This window comes from Lytechinus variegatus, chromosome 1 (assembly GCF_018143015.1).
Source record: "Lytechinus variegatus isolate NC3 chromosome 1, Lvar_3.0, whole genome shotgun sequence".
Classification (NCBI taxonomy): Eukaryota; Metazoa; Echinodermata; class Echinoidea; order Temnopleuroida; family Toxopneustidae; genus Lytechinus; species Lytechinus variegatus.
This window is the reverse complement of record NC_054740.1, coordinates 47,451,282-47,471,892: the sequence shown is the minus strand read 5'-3', so window position 1 is coordinate 47,471,892 and position 20,611 is coordinate 47,451,282. Positions and strand designations below refer to the sequence as shown.

Genomic DNA, 20,611 nt, shown 5'->3' with positions numbered 1-20,611 from the left:
TTAAAGTCACCTAAAATAATAAGCTTCCCTGGCACATTTCTAATCATGAAGTTTAATTCTTCTAGTTCAATCTTTTTACAGGGATTATAGTAATTGATAATGGAAATAATTCCTTTCTTTGAAAAAATATCTACCCTTTGATATTCTATGAACTCTTGGACTTTCATTACCTGGAAAGCAATGTCCTTTTTAAAATACATAGCTAGACCACCTCTCCTAGCATCCTGTCTGTTTCTACAAACACAAAAGTAATTAGGAATGAACGACACATTAAAATCATTAAACCATGTTTCCTGAATACAAATTATGTCTGGGTTGGAACCCAGTAAATCATTATCAAAAAGAGAAGTTAGAAAGTCCGATCCATGTGAAATCATGCCTTGACCATTCCACTGGACTATTACTAAATCAGAGACAGACTGTTTTATTTAAGGTGACCCTTGACCATTTCCATGGTTATGTCTGTCTTTAAGAAATTACGACTAGCATGTACAACAGATTCCAAAAACTGATCATCGTTTTCAGACTGTGGTAACTTACGTGTTAGAAATAGAATAAACATAATGAAATCCAGGGGTGCTACACTCAATGTGTTGACAATATCTTTCTTTTTGTTATTGGAATCAGTTCCTTGCCCTGACTCCCTATCTCTTTCCCGCCTTCTTTCATTGTTCCTTTGTACTCGGATTGGGCGGGGAATCTTTGATTGTTGAATTGATTCGTGGTCAGATGCCATTGAATTTGAAATGGGACCAACATTCTTTAGTTTCCTTTGAATGTTTTCTTTAGTATCGCTAGTACTGATGGTCTTACTGGCTTCTTCTACTATTTCACTTTTTTGATTCCGATACACCCTAGTCGCTTGTGCGTTTGTTATGTTTTCCTTCAATTTAACCTTTTGTATTTGTTTTGCCTCTATGTAAATTTTGCAACCTTGATACGCCGCCGAGTGTTTATCTCCACATCTAAAGCATTTTCGATTTTCCTTTTGTGTGCATTCTTCAAAATCATGTTCCCCTCCACATCTCACACATCGCAGTTTACCCTTGCAATTTTCCTTCTTGTGCCCAAAAAGTTGACATATGTGACACCTTGGCACCGGTGGACTAAAGTTGTCCACACGTTTAAGCTCATACAGAAAGTTTACTGTCTCGGGTTTATTCTTGCCTTTGGAGGTGATGAGAACTGATGGGGTTGGTACTATTTCACCATTGATTTTCTAAATAAAACGCTTAGCATGAATTACCTTCTGATCTTTCAATACTTCTGCAATTTCCTCATTACTTATCTGTGTATCTATCCTATGAATTACACCTTTCGTTGTGAAATCATGATTATCTTCATAACGCGTTGATTTAACGTCTACACCAGCAAGCTTGGTTAGTTCCAACAATTTCATGACTTGTGTGTCATTCTCACATTTCAAAATCAGCATATTTTTCACTTTCTCTTTCCCATTCAGATTGCCTACGAGATTATGAATTTCTTTGAACACCTGTACTGGGTTTGCTCTGCAAATATTCTTACTTTCAAGGCCAACAATGACTACCCTCCTACTTGAATGCGTGGGAGTATAGAATTTGGGCATTTTACTGTTCTTATTTAGAGTACTATCGCTATTGCTCCTAACCCTTGCCCTTTTCTTAGCCGATCGGATAGAATTTCTATTGATCGCCGTTTTTCAAGAACAATTCGATTCATCATAACTGTACTCATCATGGACAGTGTGATCATCGGATGATATAACTTATTCATCTGGCGCTTGCCTAAATCTATTACTCGCTGCTTCTAGATAATCCTCTTCGCCCGAGGACATCGATGAGGTATGCGTCATAATTATCTATTTTACAAGAACATAATAATCTGTAGGCCAATTGATAAATTGGATTTAGTTTCTTACCAGTTAATACAGTGTTAATAAGGTGAGAATATTAATGAAAATGAGTGAATATCACCATGGGAACGACTATGATGGTTACCCAAGCCTCCAACTCCGCTCACTACGGCAACTCAGGACTGTTCAATCCTCGATCTACTACAACTGGTGATCAGTCAGGATTTAATTTCGTTCAACAGAAAAGGGAGAGCAGGCCGATGGACTGGAGGTGGCTAAGAAGCGACACAGATCCCGGTGAGGAGCAGGGTGTCGTCGGCTTGAATTTCCCGCCAAGACGTCTATGTGAAAACAACACTGCAGCAGAGCTCCTGTCCTGTCAAAAGCGTCCACTCAGCTTGGTATACAAGCTTGGTATTCCAAGCGTTCACGTGTACGGGCGCTCTTTAATATGCCTGTAGCTCGTAGGTTGTACAAAAAACGAAATCACGGGGCAGGAATTAAAGTGGAAAAGGGAGTCTCTGATCTCGTCTTCGCTGTTTACGTTTTTCCAAACAGAATCCAGTCAGACTGCAGGTCCCAAGAAAGTGGCTTCTTTCATCCAAGTGATATTCATGACTTGGATGTTTTGCATATTTAATGAGCTTGATGCGGACCAAAACACCTCTTTTCATTCGATCATTGCTGCTCTAATTGTGCATCGAATTTCATGAATTTGGTACCATTGTAAAGAAGAAGAATCATTCTTTCAGGTCATGTGTTTGGATTTATTCAAAGATTTTGTAATATAGGTTAAAATTTTGATCTGAAATATGCTACAAAATGAATATTTTCACCTGACAAAAGCTGTTATTTTCACACTTTATTTCTGTTTGAGCCCAAATGATTTTTATATCATGATAAAGCTGAATATGTATGCTTTGAAATGATATAGGTTTCAAAATAAGAATTGGTTTAATCGGGTCAAGATCACACTTTTCATTTGCCAAGTACATAAAGCAGTTTGAAAACAGGAATACTGCACTCTGATTGGGCAAAGAGACCACCCACTGGCAAATTTCAACGGTCCCACTGGCTGGGTTTTTGGGAAGGTCACACTTCCCATGTGGTAATCTCCTCAAATACCCCACGCCTGTTGTTGTGTGAACCTTATCCAGCCAATCAGAACTCTGGATTTCATGCAAGTATAGGGTGGTTACTGGAGTTAGAGTTAGGGTTCACTACACAGGTGTTAACTATATAAATTACACAGAGATGTTTCTCTATTCAAGGCTAGGGTCCGACTCCCCGAGAGCACATGGCTCACTTTATTTCTGCCTTCTTTCCAAAACTATAGTCATCCAATTAACATAAACATCAACCAATCAAAAGGTAGTGTGTCCTCTGGGTGGACACACTCTAACTATAATACATGAAACATAGAATAGATCAGATAACCAATCAGGAAGTAATGCATGCAACATAAAAGAAATCAATAGCCAATGAGCAAGAGGTGTGTATAGTGTATCAATGTGTGTGTAACCGAACATAAAGAGAATCAATGAACTGAAGCAGATAATCCAGGTCAACTCCATGTCTGGCTGAACAAAGAAGTGATATTTACAAACACTGAGCAGATGTATTGAATTGCATCTCACATTCCAACTTGTTTATAGAAAGTTCTCTGACCTATAGTATACTGAAATGATTCTAACCTGTACATGAAAGTTCTCTGATCTATGGAAATAATGCTCTACATAATACTCTCTCTTACAGTAAAAATGTCCTCATTTTTTCCAAATTGAGACGTATCTTCCAATTGTTTTTTTTTCCTTTTTTTTTATCTAACCAAATTTTTCAAACCAAAATCAGTCTTGCATTATTGTTAAACATCATACAGTTTACACCAGACAACTTTATCCTTCTTTAATATCTACAGAATACATGTATTCTTTTTTCTAAAATATATTGTGGAAAGGTTCTTGTAAAAACCAAAAAAAAAAAATTACGACTTTGCAAAAATAGTTATGTATTTTCATTTAAATCATAAAAAAACAATTGTAATCTAAGATAAATATTGACCTCTCCTAAGATAAATATTGACCAATAAATATTGACCTCTCCAACTCAACATTATATCAGTTAGCCTTGTTATCTGAAACCAGAAACGAATGATTTTTCATCTCCACTGGATATATGTAAGTATATCAAATTGAAAGGCATAAAATCCTTGTTTACAACATCAGCTAAATTATAGAAAAAAAAATCCAAGTTGTCAAACTTAAAACACAATACTTCCACAGCCAAAAAAAAACAACATGAATATCAAAATCTCAAACACATCATCTCTGTACTAAATCAATTTTTCAAAGAGAAGAAAAAAAATATTTCCTTTGTTTCCCATATTTTCCTCTGTAAACACTGTTGTATTTTTTCTTTTAACTTATAAGCTGTGTACATGTACACTGTACTATTTTTTTTCTCTTTATGTTTTTTTTTAAACACATTTTCTTTCAAGCTATATGCTGTGTACAGTACATGTAGTATTTACTCTTGAAACATAACTTTCAGTGTCATCACCTTTCTCTATTCAAACACTGTCCTAAAACTCCGTCCTGCAAGGATTGCAAAACAATACTAAACATTACTTGTTTGCCATTTTCTATACCATGACAACTTCAATTGTCCAAAGTTATACCATGTCATCGAGTTTGGAATAGTAAAAGAAAAAAAAACGAACAAAGCTATACCATTGTAAATGTTCAATGCGTTGCCAATTACACGTTGGAAGATCAGTATAATTCAAAATCAAACCGCTACACCAAGTGTCTAAATAAAGTTTCCAGTTTACTTTTACTTCTTGACAAAAAAAATAAATCATGAGCGTACTAGCAATTAAATCATCCATTCAAAGTACGCCTTCTCTTTATATACAATGCATGGCATAAATTCATGTATGTTTTGTCCTAGTTCTACCAAAAATAGGCATAATTTTACAAAAATATACCAATATGGAATTTTTTTGAGTAAGTAGCATTAAGCATGTCATATACAAACCACATGTGACATTTACATTAAACATATATACTGCACAAATAATGTTAATCATGTTTTTTTTTTCTAAATACCAACTATCCTAGTAGGAAGAGCAGAGCGAAGGTGCTCAACCTGAGATCGAACCTCGGGATTATTCTGCCCGAACGTCGTGGTTCGTCTCTCTCTCGAGAAAAAAAAAACATGCAAAGAAATAAGATTTGATCAATGCTGATTGTAAAAAAAACTTTCTGATCTGTAGAGCGAGGGTACAGACCAGCAGTAGATAGCCTCAGGATTATTCTGCCTGAACGTTGTGGCTATCACTGTGTACATGTAATTGTACTACCTATAGTGGCCGAATCCTTCAAATTTTCGAAGTGTAATGTTCCAGAGTTAAAATTCTTTGTATTTGACTGTAATCCTCAAAGCGAAAACAAATATTTCCAAAAAGATATGATCCTGAGTTCAAAACTTGAAGACTTCCTCGAAGTGAAGACAAATATTTCCAAAAAGATGTGATCCAGAGTTCAAACTCGAAGGATGTATGAAACAAAATTTAAAGTTTGACGGTCATCAATCTCTGACTCGTTGGAGTTCTTTCATATAACGAAATATGCGATTCATCTAGCACATGACGAATGACCATGACCATTATGAATAAACAATAATAAAGCAAACAAAATTCTATCATGCATGCATTTCAACTGAGTTCATGCATCCAATGGTATGTCTTGATACACTTAAAACTGAGTTCATGTATCTGTTTGGTCATGTGTGGATAAATAAGCTCAGGTATTTCATTCATTGTATGCATATTAAAGTTCAATCTCTGTTAATCCAGCATACTTTGTCAGTCACATAGTAATATCCAGCGAAATGAAGTTATCTGTAGACAGTAGTGGTCCTATAGTTCCAATATTAATCACAAGACTATCCATATCTCAGTTTTCTTTAAGATGATGAGTCAAATACACTTCCAAATGATTAATGTTTTACTCACGAAGTATCATATTCCTTTAATCTCCTAGGTGGTATTAATAAACGTCCACTTCGCGATCGTCGTGGAGGTTGCTCAACATTTGCCTGACATGGCAGCATTGGCAGTTGTTCTCCATCCTCTTGGGGGAAGGGGATGGGTATCAGGTCCCTATCGTCTACCTGGGGGGCCGGCATTGGTAGTTGTTCTCCATCCTCTTGGGGGAAGGGGATGGGTATCGGGTACCTCTCGGCTGCCTGGGGGGCTGGCATTGGTAATTGCCCCTGGTTCACCTGGGGGGCTGGCATTTGTAAGTGCCCCTGGTCCACCTGGGGGGCTGGCATTGGTAAGTGCCCCTGGTCCACCTGGGGGGCTGGCATTGGTAAGTGCCCCTGGTCCGCCTGGTGGGGTGGCATTGGTAGTTGACCCTCGTCTGCCTGGCGGGGTGGAATTGGTAGTCGACCCTCGTCTGCCTGGCGGGGTGGAATTGGTGGTATTTGTGGTTGCCACCAAATAGCAAAAGAGTCTGCAGGCCTATTGAAGGAGGATGTAGACCTGTTAAGGGAGGAAAATGGTATTTTGAAGGAGGGTGTAGGTGTATTGAAGGAGGAAGTAGGTTTACCGAAGGAGGAAGTAGGAGTTCCCATCCTCGACCTAAAAGGCTTCAAACGATTGTGGTGTACAATCTTTACATCTCCGTTCCTAGAAATCTTGTAGTTCAGTCCCTCAGTACATGATGATAGAACTTTATATGGTCCCTTCCAATTCGGCTCTAGCTTGTTCCGCACGTTCACCGGATCATGTAACCAAACCAGATCACCTGTGGAATAAGTGATAGTCCTATTTCTCATGTCATAATGTTCCTGTTGGGCTACCTGTGCTTTCCTTGTATGCTCCTTTACAAATCTAAAGGCTGTAGACAGACGTTTATTCAGTGAATCTGTGTAACCTTCTGGAGTCGAAGTAGGATGTGAGGTAACTGCTGGCGTTGGGAAGTTGACGTTGGCTGGAGTCCTAGCCTCTCGTCCATGCATTATGAAGTAGGGTGATAACCCAGTGGTAGAATGTACACTAGAGTTATATGCCAATTGAAGTTGGTGTAAATGGCTATCCCAGTCTCCACCTTGGTCTGCAATGTACTTGGCTAGTTGATCTTTCAGGACTCTATTGGCTCTCTCCACAAGACCGGCACCCTGAGGGTGGTATGGGGAGGACCTTGTCTTCTCTATTCCCAGATTTTTACATAATTCTTGCAAAAGTCTGGATTCAAACTGCCTTCCTTGGTCTGTGTGCAGGCTTTCAGGCACTCCATGTTCTTGGATGTAATCTTCACAAATGTGCCTGGCCACTGTCTGTGCTGTCTGGTCTTTCATCGCATACAAATTCAAGTATTTGCTAAAATGATCCACTACCACCAGCAGATATTTATATCCGTTCCTAGATCTCGGAAGTTCAGCTATGTCAGCAAACACTTTTTCCAGAGGACGTGTAGTGGTAATAGTCATTAACTTCGCTCTGTATGGTGGATTAGGAAGGCGAAAAGATTCACATGCCTTACAGGTGTTATAATAATCCACTATATTCTTATGCATATAAGGCCAGTAAAATGACACATGAGCTCTCTGTAATGTACATTGTGCACCAAAATGACCAGATGAAGGGTGACCATGCAAATTATGTAGAACTCTCTGTAATAAGGATTTTGGGATTACAGTTTGGTAAGTGTATATCTCTCTAGGCTTGTCATAGGTCTTCCTACATAAAATGCCTTGCCTAATTACAAGACGAGGGAGCTGCCAAAGTAGTCGTCGCATACGAGCAGATTGTTGGCGACGTTCTTTCCAAGTAGGGTGATATCCATCTTTGACATACTCCATAACCTTAGAGATGTCTTCGTCTAACCGTTGGTGTTGAAGTAGGTCGTGGTCAGAAATCAAATCACCATGTGATCTCTTCTCGACGTCAGGAAGATTGTTTGCCTGAGTTTCATCACATTTTACTGATGTAGGTTGAGTATCATCACATTTAACTGACGTAGGTTGAATGCATGTAGTTTGAGTACAAGTAGTAGACGACAGTGATGAAAGAGGCTGGTGTAACGTCTGAGTACCAGTAGTACATGAAGGTAATGAAAAAGGCTGGTGAAATGTCTGAGTACCAGTAGTCTTAGATGTAGAGGGAGGATGAATATGTAGATCAACCTCCTTGGGTGTTTTCGTCACCGCATTGCACTCAACAGATTCCTGTTTCGTGTCGTTTCTTTGACCATCCAAGCGTCTTGACATAGCATCTGCATTCTGATGAGAACGACCACGTCTATGTCTTATGTCAAATGAGTAGGCATTCATCTCAACAATCCAACGAGCTCTTCTTCCTGTTGCATCATCCTGAATGGGGACTTTCCTATAAACCAAAAGAGGTTGGTGGTCTGTCACAATATCAAAGTGTTGACCTAAAATGTCGAATAGCACATACTATCGCCCACAATTCGCGGTCATATGTAGACCACTTCTGTTGTGGTCTTGTCAGCATCTGACTGAAGTAGGCTATGACTCTTTCCTTTCCTTGCTGTACTTGTGAGAGGACAGCCCCAACTGCATCAAGTGAAGCATCTGTAGATAGGATGAAACCATGATTAAAATCAGGATATGCTAGAAGAAGGGGACTAGTCAAAGCAGTTTTTAAGTGACTGAAAGCAGCGTCACACTCTGTGGTCCAGATGAAGGGTGTGCCCTTGTGAGTAAGCCTAGTCATTGGAGATGCAATCTGTGAAAATCCAGGTATAAAGCGTCTGTAGAAAGAGGCTAAACCCAAAAATGATCTAACATCAGTGGCAGTCCTTGGTTGTGGCCATCTAGTCACTTTCTCTGTATTACTAGGATCAGGGAGGACACCTTCCGAGCTGATTACATATCCAAGATATGTAACTTTCCTCTTGAAGAAGTGACATTTTGACGGTTTGAGTGTTAGTCCAGCATCACGAAAGCGATCAAACACTTCTTTTAGATTGCGTAGGTGATGATTAAAGTCTCTTCCCACAACAATGCAGTCATCAAGATATACAAGACATGTGGACCAATGTAAGCCGTGAAGAACAATCTCCATTAAACGTTGAAATGTCATGGGAGCATTCACTAACCCAAAAGGCATCACGTTAAAATGGTAGAGTCCACTGCCTGTGGTAAATGCGGTCTTCTCTTTGTCAGCAGGGTGCATTTTGACTTGCCAGTATCCACTTGACAAATCAATTACACTGAAGTAGGAAGACGCAGATAACGCATCTATGGAGTCATCCTGTCGAGGGATAGGATGTGAATCCCTAATGGTAATGGCATTCAGAGCACGATAATCCACGCAAAATCTATAAGTATTATCCTTCTTGCGTACCATGACAATAGGACTAGCCCAAGGGCTATGACTTTCCTCAATGATATTGCGTTCTAGGAGATCGTCAACTTGTCGTTGTATCTCTACTCTCATAGATGGTGATGTTCGATAGGCTCTCTGTCTAATAGGCATCTCTGTGGTTGTATAGATTCTGTGATGGAGGAAGTCTGTTTCTCCAACATCTTCTGGTCCAGAGCTGAAAATGTCATTGTAAGACTCAAGTAACTCTAAAGCTTGGTGTCGTTCGCTCTCTGTCAAATCAGATCCAGCATCAATAAAATTGGTGTGATTTTTAACTGTGTCACTGATGTTATGAAGAGAGGAAGAAGCTGGATGAGTTTTATCAGTCCCTGGTTGTATTGCACTAACAACATTGTACTCCTCTTCCTGGTCACCTATCAAAGAATGAAATTGGCCTAGATGTGTATCTGACTGTAACTCTATAGGCATCGAAGGATTAACCAAGCGTACTAAGATTATCCCATTCTGAGCACTAGATAAAGATCTTGCTCCTGCTACTTCAAGCTTCTCATGAAGTGAGGGTTCAAATATCCCATCATAACCATGTTGAGTAAGATCAGCTTGTAGTGATGTTAACTTCCCCTGTGCGTGTACCTCACTCAGAGGGGGTAGTGTAACTGTTCCTATCAAAGATATATTGCAATGTAGGGGAGCTTGATGTTGACGATAATCAGCAAGGGGTATCTGAAGTCCAGGCATACTGAAGGAGGAAGTTGCTACAGATACCGCTGCCTTATGTCGAAGGAAAAAGTCCCAGCCAAGAATAATGGGGTGTGAAACATTCCGAGCAATGTAGAACATGTGTTGGAGAGCCTTGTTCCCAAGATGCAGGGAGGAGCAAACAGAACCTGTTATGTCCAGTGAATTTTCTGTAACAGGAGTAGCAGAGATTACTCCTTTCTGAATAGGACTTCTGTGAGGTGGAGGAATTGAATTAAAGAAGTCAGTACTCATTAACGATATGAATGACCCTGTATCTAGGTATGCTAGGATATAGGTCTTGTCAACAAGGACAGGGATATAAGGAGATGGGTGGTTGATTTGGGGGCCTGTTGTTGTAGTCTGAACTGACGACTGACCCTCATCATCAGCTAATGAAAGTTTTCCGATTGCCGGGAGAAGTGGACTCGACGAGGACTCTCATCATGACGATAGGAAGTACGTTGCCCTGGATGTGTCTGCTCATACTTGTACCTCGAGTCATCATAGTCAGGATGCTTTCTATTCTGATTTCGAGGGTGTGTTTCCTCGTATCTGTACCTCGATTCACCATATCTCGAAGAAGGATGCCTTCCTGGGCTTGGCGAGCGTCGGCCAAAATCCCTTCTTGAAGGACGATAAGAACTCCCGGGACTTGGAGAACGACGAGAATAAGGACTTGGAGAACGATGGGTATATGGACTTGAAGAACGACGTGTGTATGGGCTTGAAGAACGACGTCCCTCAAAAGTAGATCTGGGCCTGTATCTATCTGGCATACCATCTCGACTATTCTTTAGTTCCTTGACCTGCAAATCTATCCTGTCTATCTTTTCCATTAATTTGTCCAATAAGGCATCATGGTCTACACTGGCGACTTGCGGTTTGAAAGGAGCTTCAGTCGATGGAGGATGCTGCATAGGGCTTTGGTGCGATGCTCTTTCCATCGTTATTGCAATCTGTAATGCCTCCTCTATTGTCTTTGCACCATGTTCTCGAACCTTCAACTGAAGAAATGGGTCAAGACCTGCAATGAAGCGTCTTAGCTTCTCACCATTCCTTGCTTTCTCTTCATAATCTGGAAACGCCTCTAATACAAGTTTCTGAACAACTGCAGCATAAACTTCTAAGGGTTCCTCAGTTGCTCTGGGTCTAGCTGCTGCATTCGTCCTAAAGATATCTAGAAAACCCTTTCTTGAAAAGACTTGAGAGAGTCTTGATTTTGCTGCATCATAGTTATTTTTCACGTCTGTGGGCATACCATCCCACAATGAGAATGCTGCACCACCTAAACGGGTTGGAAGAAACACTTCCTTCTTCAGGCCAGAAGTCGACCCCGACGCATCTAAAGCGACTTCAAATCTCTTTACCCACTGTTGAAAATCAGCTTCATGTTCTCCTGTAAAAACTTCAGGGAGCTCCAGGCGAAACATCATGAAACAGTAACAGGGAGAAATATAGGCGTAAGCAAGGGTAAAGTAAAAGTCTCACCACAGTAGACGACAATCAGTGTGAAGACATAATCCTATCTCTGCAGAAAATAGATATTCCAGAGTAAAGAGATCCAATAAGTTTTCACAATGATGATGGAGGAAATCCACTAATCACTGCAAATATCCAAGGAAGTGCGGTACACAGTCATGGAGTATCGAAGCCGGGATCGAAGTATCCAAGATGCACGAAGTAGAGTGATTCCACAAAGTATCCAAAGTGATGAAGGGAAAAATCATCCAAAATGATCACGATCAAGGGAGAAAATAATAAATGACCAGCAAGAAAACACTGTAGAACACCGCTGCTACCAGATATAGGGTGGTTACTGGAGTTAGAGTTAGGGTTCACTACACAGGTCTTAATTAAATAAATTACACAGAGATGTTTCTCTATTCAAGGCTAGGGTCCGACTCCCCGAGAGCACATGGCTCACTTTATTTCTGCCTTCTTTCCAAAACTATAGTCATCCAATTAACATAAACATCAACCAATCAAAAGGTAGTGTGTCCTCTGGGTGGACACACTCTATCTATAATACATGAAACATAGGATAGATCAGATAACCAATCAGGAAGTAATGCATGCAACAAAAAACAAATCAATAGCCAATCAGCAAGAGGTGTGTATAGTGTGTCAATGTGTGTGTAACCGAACATAAAGAGAATCGATGAACTGAAGCAGATAATCCAGGTCAACTCCATGTCTGGCTGAACAAAGAAGTGATATTTACAAACACTGAGCAGATGTATTGAATTGCATCTCACATTCCAACTTGTTTATAGAAAGTTCTCTGACCTATAGTATACTGAAATGAATCTAACCTGTACATGAAAGTTCTCTGATCTATGGAAATAATGCTCTACACAAGTACAAAATTTCAGAAATCTCGTCTTGTACCTTGGTGGGAAAAGTGTGATCTTGACCCGATTAAAAGGTGCCGCATATCAAGAGTGGCATCGTGAGAAAGTACAGAAGTTCAGCTTTATGGTGATATAGATATCATTGAGGCTCAAAATAAAGTTTTGCACAATTTGCAAAAAAAAAACAGAGGAAGAAAATTCAGTTTTGAGGCACATTTTTAGGCCAAAAATTTACTTATCTAACAAAATATTGTATACAAAATAAATGACTAATATGAAAGAGTAACTTTTACTCTATCTGATGGTACAATAATATTTCATTTAACTCGAGGTTAAAACAGGTATATTCTTAGAGAAAGAAAATCTCACGAATCTCGAGATTTTGCAAGGAGGAGGATTCAGCCACGAGATGATTTGGATGAATCTGGCCTTTTTGCTCATTAGCATAGGGACCTGCGGTCTGACTGAATCACAGAGCGGAAAGCGTGTTCTGATTTTGTTTTCGATACATAAAAACACAAATATAAAATGAGAAATCAGAGAGAGCTCATATCCCAAAACGTTTCTGATTTCAATATTCTATTTTTGATCAACAAAAACGAAATCACAGCACGATTTTCACGCTGTGATTTTGTTTTTTGTTTTCAAAGACCGAACCACGTACTGACTTTCCGTTTTCGCTGTACGCTGAACGGGTATGAAAAACGAATTATCCATTAGTACCTTGATTCGTTGCACTGGTGTATCGCTGTAAGAAACTCCAGACGCTTGGTCTTGTAGAGGAGGCGAGTTGTTGCTGAAAAGATCTTGTTGCGGGTTGCGTGTAGCGGAGACGAAACGTGTTATCTTCGATTGTGATGTTGTATCGCTTGACGCTCGATCAGATCGCGATTACTGGTGGGTCTTGACGGTTCGCTCTCGTCATCCCCGTCGTTGCTAGAATCGTCATTCGAAGATTGCGACTCGAAGATGGGAACCACATTTTCCGTGACCTTGCTAAGTTAGCATTTGCTAACTGCCTCTCGTTCTTTCTGCAAGAATGTCGTGATCTTGCTTTGTTGTGCTACATTTGGCGGTTGATTTCGTTTGGTAGATGGTGATGAGGCATCCTTTATTCCGGCATGAGCGGTGTCGTCACGAGAAGCGGGGGGAGGGTCTGTAGTCGTGCAGTCTCTCTGATAGTGGCCAGGTTTGTGACAAAAGCGGCAGATCACTTCATTCTTGCACTTGGAACGGTGATGGCCCCTTTCCAGACAATTCGAACAAACCGTGGTCGTATTGTCGTCGGGTGATCTGATTTGGATGGAACACCCTTGCTCTGAAGGCGCCAAAATTGACAAACCTTGGCAGGGATTGGGAATTTTTTTTTTGATGTATAACACTCTGTCCCCGGTTAGACATTTTTCTGACGAATCATTCTATACACACAAGAAACAATGATGAATGACCAATAGGTGCATTATCTTGCATAATGTCTTCCTTTCATGTTTTAAGGTAACAACTGCAATAATCTTGTTTTTTAAATAACCACCAGCAAAAAATTGATAATCAGGCAATAAAAAAGACGGTAAACGCAAAACAGTAAACGATAAAGGCTAATACAAAAAAGACAACATGAAATTCAAATAGGGAAACAACATTCAATAAACCTAAAAGGAGACATTATATTAATCAAGCAATAAAACATAGGAGCATATCTGTATGTTGTGTGGACAATATGTTGCCCAGGTTTGGTTAAAAGTTGGAAATGTTTGTTCCACTATTTTTAGAGTGTAGACAAATTTCTGTATACAGCACCATTCGGAAAATCATTCCCTTGTTCTCGTTATACAGTATACTATGATTTTGTAAAAAAAAAGTAACCATTAAGTCACCTCGGTCAGCCCACACAAAATGATTTATAAGTTTCTGCAAGGAATATGTGACGTGGGGGTTCGGGGAAAGTATAACTAAATCATTAATCACTCAAACTGAAATTACTAACTTGAAGCTCTTGAGATTTTAAGTCTTCATGAATCGTGATCATCATTTAAAGGACAAGTCCACCCCAACAAAAATTTGATTTGAATAAAAAGAGAAAAATTCAACAAACATAACACTGAAAATTTCATCAAAATTGGATTAAAATAAGAAAGTTATGACATTTTAAAGTTTCGCTTCATTTCACAAAAGAGTTATATGCACATCTCGGTCGGTATGTAAATGAGGGAACTGATGACATCACTCACTCACTATTTCTTTTGTATTTTATTATATGAAATATAAAATGTTTTGATTTTTTCGTCATTGTCATGTGAAATGAAGTTTCATTCCTCCCTGAACACGTGAAATTCCATTATTTTAACATTTTGTGCTTCAGGCAAGGAGGTCCTTATCGTCAAATTCGTAAAAATTGAAATAATGTATAATTCAAATAATAAAAAACAAAAGAAAAAGTGAGTGAGTGACATAATCGACTCTCTCATTTGGATGTAACTGGCTCGTTCATATAACTATTTTGTTAAAAATAAGCGAAACTTTGAAAGGTCAAAACTTTCTTATTTTACATCCAATTTTGATGAAATTTTCAGCATTATGCTCATCTGATTTTTCTCTATTGATTCAAATGAAATTTTTTCTGAGGTGGACTTGACCTTTGAATATTCAACCTTTTGTTTTTTTATTTCCAAAAGCTATAGGCCTAATCAATGGAGAGAGGGGGAGAACTTGGCTGACATGTTCAGTCAGTCAGAACAGGTAATTAGATGGGGGGGGGGGGTAGCGAGAGCCTTATGCGAGTCAATTCCAGGTCAATTCATTCATGATTCATATAGCAGAGAGAGTTGTAATAGGTCCATGGAGAGAGGAAGGGAGAGAGATTGCCAGAGAGAGGGGAAGAGAGAAATCGAAACTTCAGAAAGCGGGGAGATTGGGCAGTCAGACCGCAGGTCCCTATACTAATGAGTTTTAACCTCAAGTTAAATGAAATATTATTGCACCATCAGATAGAGTAAAAGTTACTCTTTCATATTGGTCATTTATTTTGTATACAATATTTTGTTAAATAAGTAAATTTCTGGCCTGAAAGTGTGCCTCAAAACTGAATTTTCATCCTCTGTTTTCTTTTGCAAATTGTGCAACTTTTTATTTTGAGCCTCAATGATATCTATATCACCATAAAGCTGAACTTCTGTACTTTCTCACAATGCCACTCTTGATATGCGGCACCTTTTAATCGGGTCAAGATCACACTTTTCCCACCAAGGTACAAGACGAGATTTCTGGAATTTTGTACTTGCATGAAATCCAGAGTCCCGATTGGCTGGATAACGTTCACAGAACAACAGGCGCGGGGTATTTGAGGAGATTACCACATGGGAAGTGTGACCTTCCCACGAACCCAGGCACTGGAACCGTTGGAATTTGCCACTGGGTGGTCTCTTTGACCAATCAGAGTGCAGTATTCTTGTTTTCAAACTGTTTTATATACTTGGCAAATGAATGATCTTGACCCGATTAAACCAATTCTTATTTTGAAACCTATATCATTTTAAAGCATACATATTTAGCTTCATCATGATATAAAAATCATTTGGGCTCAAACATAAATAAAGTGTGAAAATAGCAGCTTTTGTCAGGTGAAAATATTTATTTTTTAGCATATTTTAGATCAAAATTTTAACCTATATTACAAAATCTTTGAATAAATCCAAACACATGACCTGAAAGAATGATTCTTCTTCTTTACAATGGTACCAAATTCATGAAATTCGATGCACAATTAGAGCAGCAATGACCGAATGAAAAGAGGTGTTTTGGTCCGCATCAAGCTCATTAAATATGCAAAACAACTCAAGTCATGAATATCACTTAGATGAAAGAAGCCACTTTCTTGGGACCTGCAGTCTGACTGTGGGATGGAGCCCATTCTGTACAAGAGTGTGCTTGTCCATTCGTTTATCATGTTTATGTACAAATTGATGAAGCTATAGAACTATCGTCTAGTCCATGCGCCTGCGCACATCAGATTTTTAACTCAACTTATGAATAGTTCATGTACCATAGCGTTTCCATGTACGGACAAAATATTCGCGTCCCGTCGAGACGGGCGCATAAAAATGACAGGTTAGGAATATTTGATGCGAATAAGAATACAAATAATTTCAGCTGAACTAGGCAGACACAGCTTTTCAGATGCAACATAACAGTTGGAGACGCAGAAGTTAAACCATCAAACTTAGTGAAAAATCTGGGTGTATGGCTTGATTCTCGCTTAAACATGGAGAAACACATATCCAACATTAGTAGATCATCTTTTTATATGTTATACAACTTACGCCATATTCGTAGATACTTGGACCAGAAAAGCGCAGAAACCCTTATCCATGCATTTATTAGCAGTAGGCTTGATTATTGTAATGGATTATTGTTTGGTTTACCAGACTCGCAAATCAACAAGCTGCAGCATGTTCAAAATGCATGTGCAAGACTTGTATCCGGTTCCTCAAAGTTTTCCCATATTACACCTGTTCTGATTCAATTACATTGGTTGCCAGTAAGGCAGAGAATTGCATTTAAGATACTTTTGCTTGTTTACAAAGCACTGAATGGTCAAGCTCCGAATTACTTGTCTGAATTAATATCATTTAGGTCACATTCATATGCACATAACTTACGAAGTACACAGGATAAGCTGCTTCTAAAGCTACCTCACTTGAGAACAAAAGTAACTCTTGGGGATCGTGCTTTCAGTTGTGCTGCTCCAAAGCTTTGGAACAAATTACCCCTGGAAATACGAAAAGCACCAACTGTTACCATCTTCAAACATTTATTGAAGACCCATCTTTTTCAGAAGTTTTTGGTTAATTGTATTATATGCATAATTGTTTAATTTGTTTGAGCAGTAGCATTGTTGGGAGCTCTGTTACACTACAGCGCAGTAGAGTATATTTATAATGACTGCGCTATATAAATGGTCTAATTATTATTATTATTATATATTTTCATGTATATAAATGCTAACACCGCCTCCTATCCACTATTACCCCTAAGGGAAATAGTGGGGGGTCGACTGCCCCCTCCCCCTGACGAGTCACAATACTGATCCAGGGGACGTGCCCCCCCCCCCCCTTTGAGAAGCGAAATTAATAATTTGTAATATAAAAATGCAATGAAAACTGACATTTGCACCCTCTTTTGAACGTGAAGACCCCCTTTTGGAAAATTCTGGGTGCGCCGCTGATACTATCCATTTCTGTTTCTATCCTTCCTAACAATATTGTAATTTGATATACTTCACTATCTCCAATCGAGTCATCAAGCCTGGTTTCAATGAGAGCCAGAATATCAATATCGTTCCTTTTCCAATTTCATCGAAGTTCTTTAAAAAACTGACCACATCTAATTGAAGAAATTTCAAACTCCTTCCGCGAAATTCCCTGAAAGTATTACCAGAATCACTGTGATTCTTAGCACAAGAAATATTAATATTTTGTTGTTTACTATTTTGCGCATTATTTGGGTTGACATGAGTCTTACCCAGCTGATGAAAAGGCAAATGTTCAAATATACAAATTGGACAAATCAAGTCTATAAAATGTTCAAATGGATCATTGTATGATTTCTGACACACATGGGCACACAAATTATGTATCCGTTTACAACATTGTGTAGATAACAGACCTTTATGATTTACTTTCACGGATTTTTGGCATATCCCACAAAGATGATTCCTTCCCAGGAATCAATTCACCCTAAAGACAAAAAAGAAGAAGAAAAAAAAGGAAAGATAAAACATGCAAAAGTTAAAATAGCAAGATGCACTCCAATTTAAAAAGTGCGTGTGTATTTTGAGTTTTTGACAGACGTGTATCAATCAGGTATGATTATTTACGTCTGGGACCGACCTTTAACGTCACTATCCGAAAGACGTGATCAGGGCTCGAACCTCGGACTTCTGCATCAATTTGTAACTTCCCCACAGCTTGGATTACAGGCGCACGCCACAACGCCCAGTTAAAAAGTGCAACGCTACAATCGCGATCTATGTAGCAACTGATTTTTTTTTTATTTAATGTTCAAATATTGTCAAAGTAAAACAAACGCAAAAATTGGGGTATGGTATTAAAATGAGGTGTGAAAAGTCAAGTTTGAATTATTAAGAGAGAGAGAGGTAGATCGCAGACTTCCCAGGGGGGGGGGATTGTGCTCCTTCAGTTATCGGTTCTGTAACCTTTCATTGTGTGTTACAAAGGTTATATGGTGCCTTTGTTCAGTTCAATTCGTTTATTTCCAATTAAAAATGAACAAATCACAATATAAAAATTCATAAAAATACATATTTCAGCAAATGTAAACCAATATATATGTATACAATAAGTTAACATTTAAACAGAGGATACAGGGAAATCATTAAAAAAAATAGAGTTTGTCTAGATAATCTCCCCTAAAGGAATTAGACAAAATACTATTGACAAAGTAAGATATAAGGGCTTATGCCGAAAGGGTGGGTGCTGTCGCGTTAGGGGGTGTTGACACTAACGTGAAGATTCGTCCAAAGCCCCCCCCCCCCGGTTTGGTCGAAAGGGTATGTTGGGAGCGTAAGGGCGCGTCAGTGTCGACAACGCCCCCAAATGGCACAACCGGGGGGGGGGGGGGCTTTTCCCGAACCTTCGCGTTCAGTACACTCAGCGGCTAATTGTGAAGGCGTACGGCCTAGTACAGTATGGCCGAACGGCTAGCCAGGGCGGCAGGGCGATGGCACGATCCGCTCATCGCTGCAGAAGCATATCTGAACAGTGGCGACAGAATGATCCAAGTTGAAAGAAGCTTAACTTACCTAGAATCGTTGAAATGTCTTAAGAATATTTTCAAGCAAGTACTTGCATCACTCTTTCTTGAAAAATGCATGATTCTGCGGAAAAGGAACTCAATTTCGTCGTATCACCGTTTCGACATTATCGTCACCAGAGACAATGTAGCGCGGCGTGCGTTCGGGGATTTCGCAATACCAGGGGATATAAACTTAGAGAAGAAAAGACCCCGACATGGCTGCAATGCACGAATAGCTCAATTGGTTGAGAGCGGCGCCTCGAAACCGGTGGTTGCTGGTCCGAACCCTCTCACTTCGATCGATGATTTTGTTTTTCATTTTTATTAATTGAATGAATGAATGAATTTATTATCCAATGCAATGATAATACAAATTTTACAAGTTTACAGACAATAATTTATGAATACATAGAAAAGCAAGGATAATAGGAACCAGAAAATAGCATGGATGCTAGTCAAGTCTGGCCCCTTCTAGTCTAGATAGATAGAAACATGTTTTTAAAAATGAAAATCGTGAGTCTACTAGTATACGCTATCAATGACTACATAACAATTTAACAAAATAAGTTAACAGTATTTACATATGAAAGATATCTAGATGATAAAAAATATAGATGGTATCAAAATTCATTTTTCCAACAGATGTTCGACAATAGCTTTACGAAAACTTGATCTTGATGGTTTCTTTCTAATTTTGGTTGGTAGCACATTCCAAGAAGTTGTGCCTACATAGGATAAACACTCTTTTCCCAAGCTTGTCCTAACCTTTGGTACATACAGGTTATCGTCTTCCTTTTGCCTTGTATTATATCTATGTTTAATCAGTGAACAATATTGCAGCAGTGAATGTGGCAAATTTGTATTAATTAGATCGTACATAAAACTACAGATAGATAATCTATAAAGTTGGTAAATGTCAAGTATCTTAAGAACCCTGAATAATGGTGCTGATCTTGTCATATATGTACTGAATGTTATAGCACGCACTGCCATTTTTTTAATTAATAATATAGAATCTAGATAACTTTTTCTAGCTCGACCCCAGACTTCAATACCATATGTGATGTGGGGCTGTATGAATGTCTTGTACAGCAGAATCAAAATACTTCGTGGTACGAAGTGTCTTAGTCGATATAGAATACCAACCTTCTTGCGTATGCATAATTTAATTTTTGCAATATCATTTTTCCATGTCAAATGTTTATCAATGTCTACTCCAATAAATGTTGTAACATCTACTTCATGCACCTCTGTGTCCATGAGATGAATTTTCTCTCTTACCTTAATTGCCTGTCTCTTCCCTCTAATTAGCATATAATTTGTCTTTGACAAATTTATAGTAACTCTATTGACATTACACCAATTCAGAACTTTCTTTAATTCTAGGGTCACTTCTCCCAGATCTATCTCAAATTTTCCAGCTTGAAATGTATGAAACAAATTGGAATCATCAGCAAACAATCTAAAAGTGAAATAGTTACTTGACCTTGGTAAATCATTAATATACAAAAGAAA

General features: G+C 38.8%; 1 protein-coding gene and 1 pseudogene across 1 annotated transcript; both read right to left on the bottom strand.

Annotated features, from left to right (window-relative positions):
* Nucleotides 1-424: 424 nt before the first annotated feature.
* On the bottom strand, nucleotides 425-1,588 carry LOC121430775 (annotated as a pseudogene).
* Nucleotides 1,589-4,934: 3,346 nt separating this feature from the next.
* LOC121415370 (uncharacterized protein K02A2.6-like) lies at nucleotides 4,935-8,173 on the bottom strand. The gene is made up of 2 exons (XM_041608558.1): nucleotides 6,191-8,173; nucleotides 4,935-6,118 (listed from the first exon to the last, which is right to left on the bottom strand). Exons 1-2 carry the CDS (start codon nucleotides 8,171-8,173, stop codon nucleotides 5,846-5,848), a joined length of 2,256 nt encoding a protein of 751 aa, XP_041464492.1. The 3' UTR covers nucleotides 4,935-5,845.
* Nucleotides 8,174-20,611: the final 12,438 nt, after the last annotated feature.

Excerpts from the sequence above, each read along its gene's own strand:
- LOC121415370 (XM_041608558.1), bottom strand. The coding sequence starts at position 8,173 with ATGAATGCCTACTCATTTGACATAAGACATAGACGTGGTCGTTCTCAT. Across the intron at positions 6,119-6,190 it reads TACCAATGCCAGCCCCCCAG|GTGAACCAGGGGCAATTACC; the intron begins GTGGACCAGGGG and ends CCAGCCCCCCAG.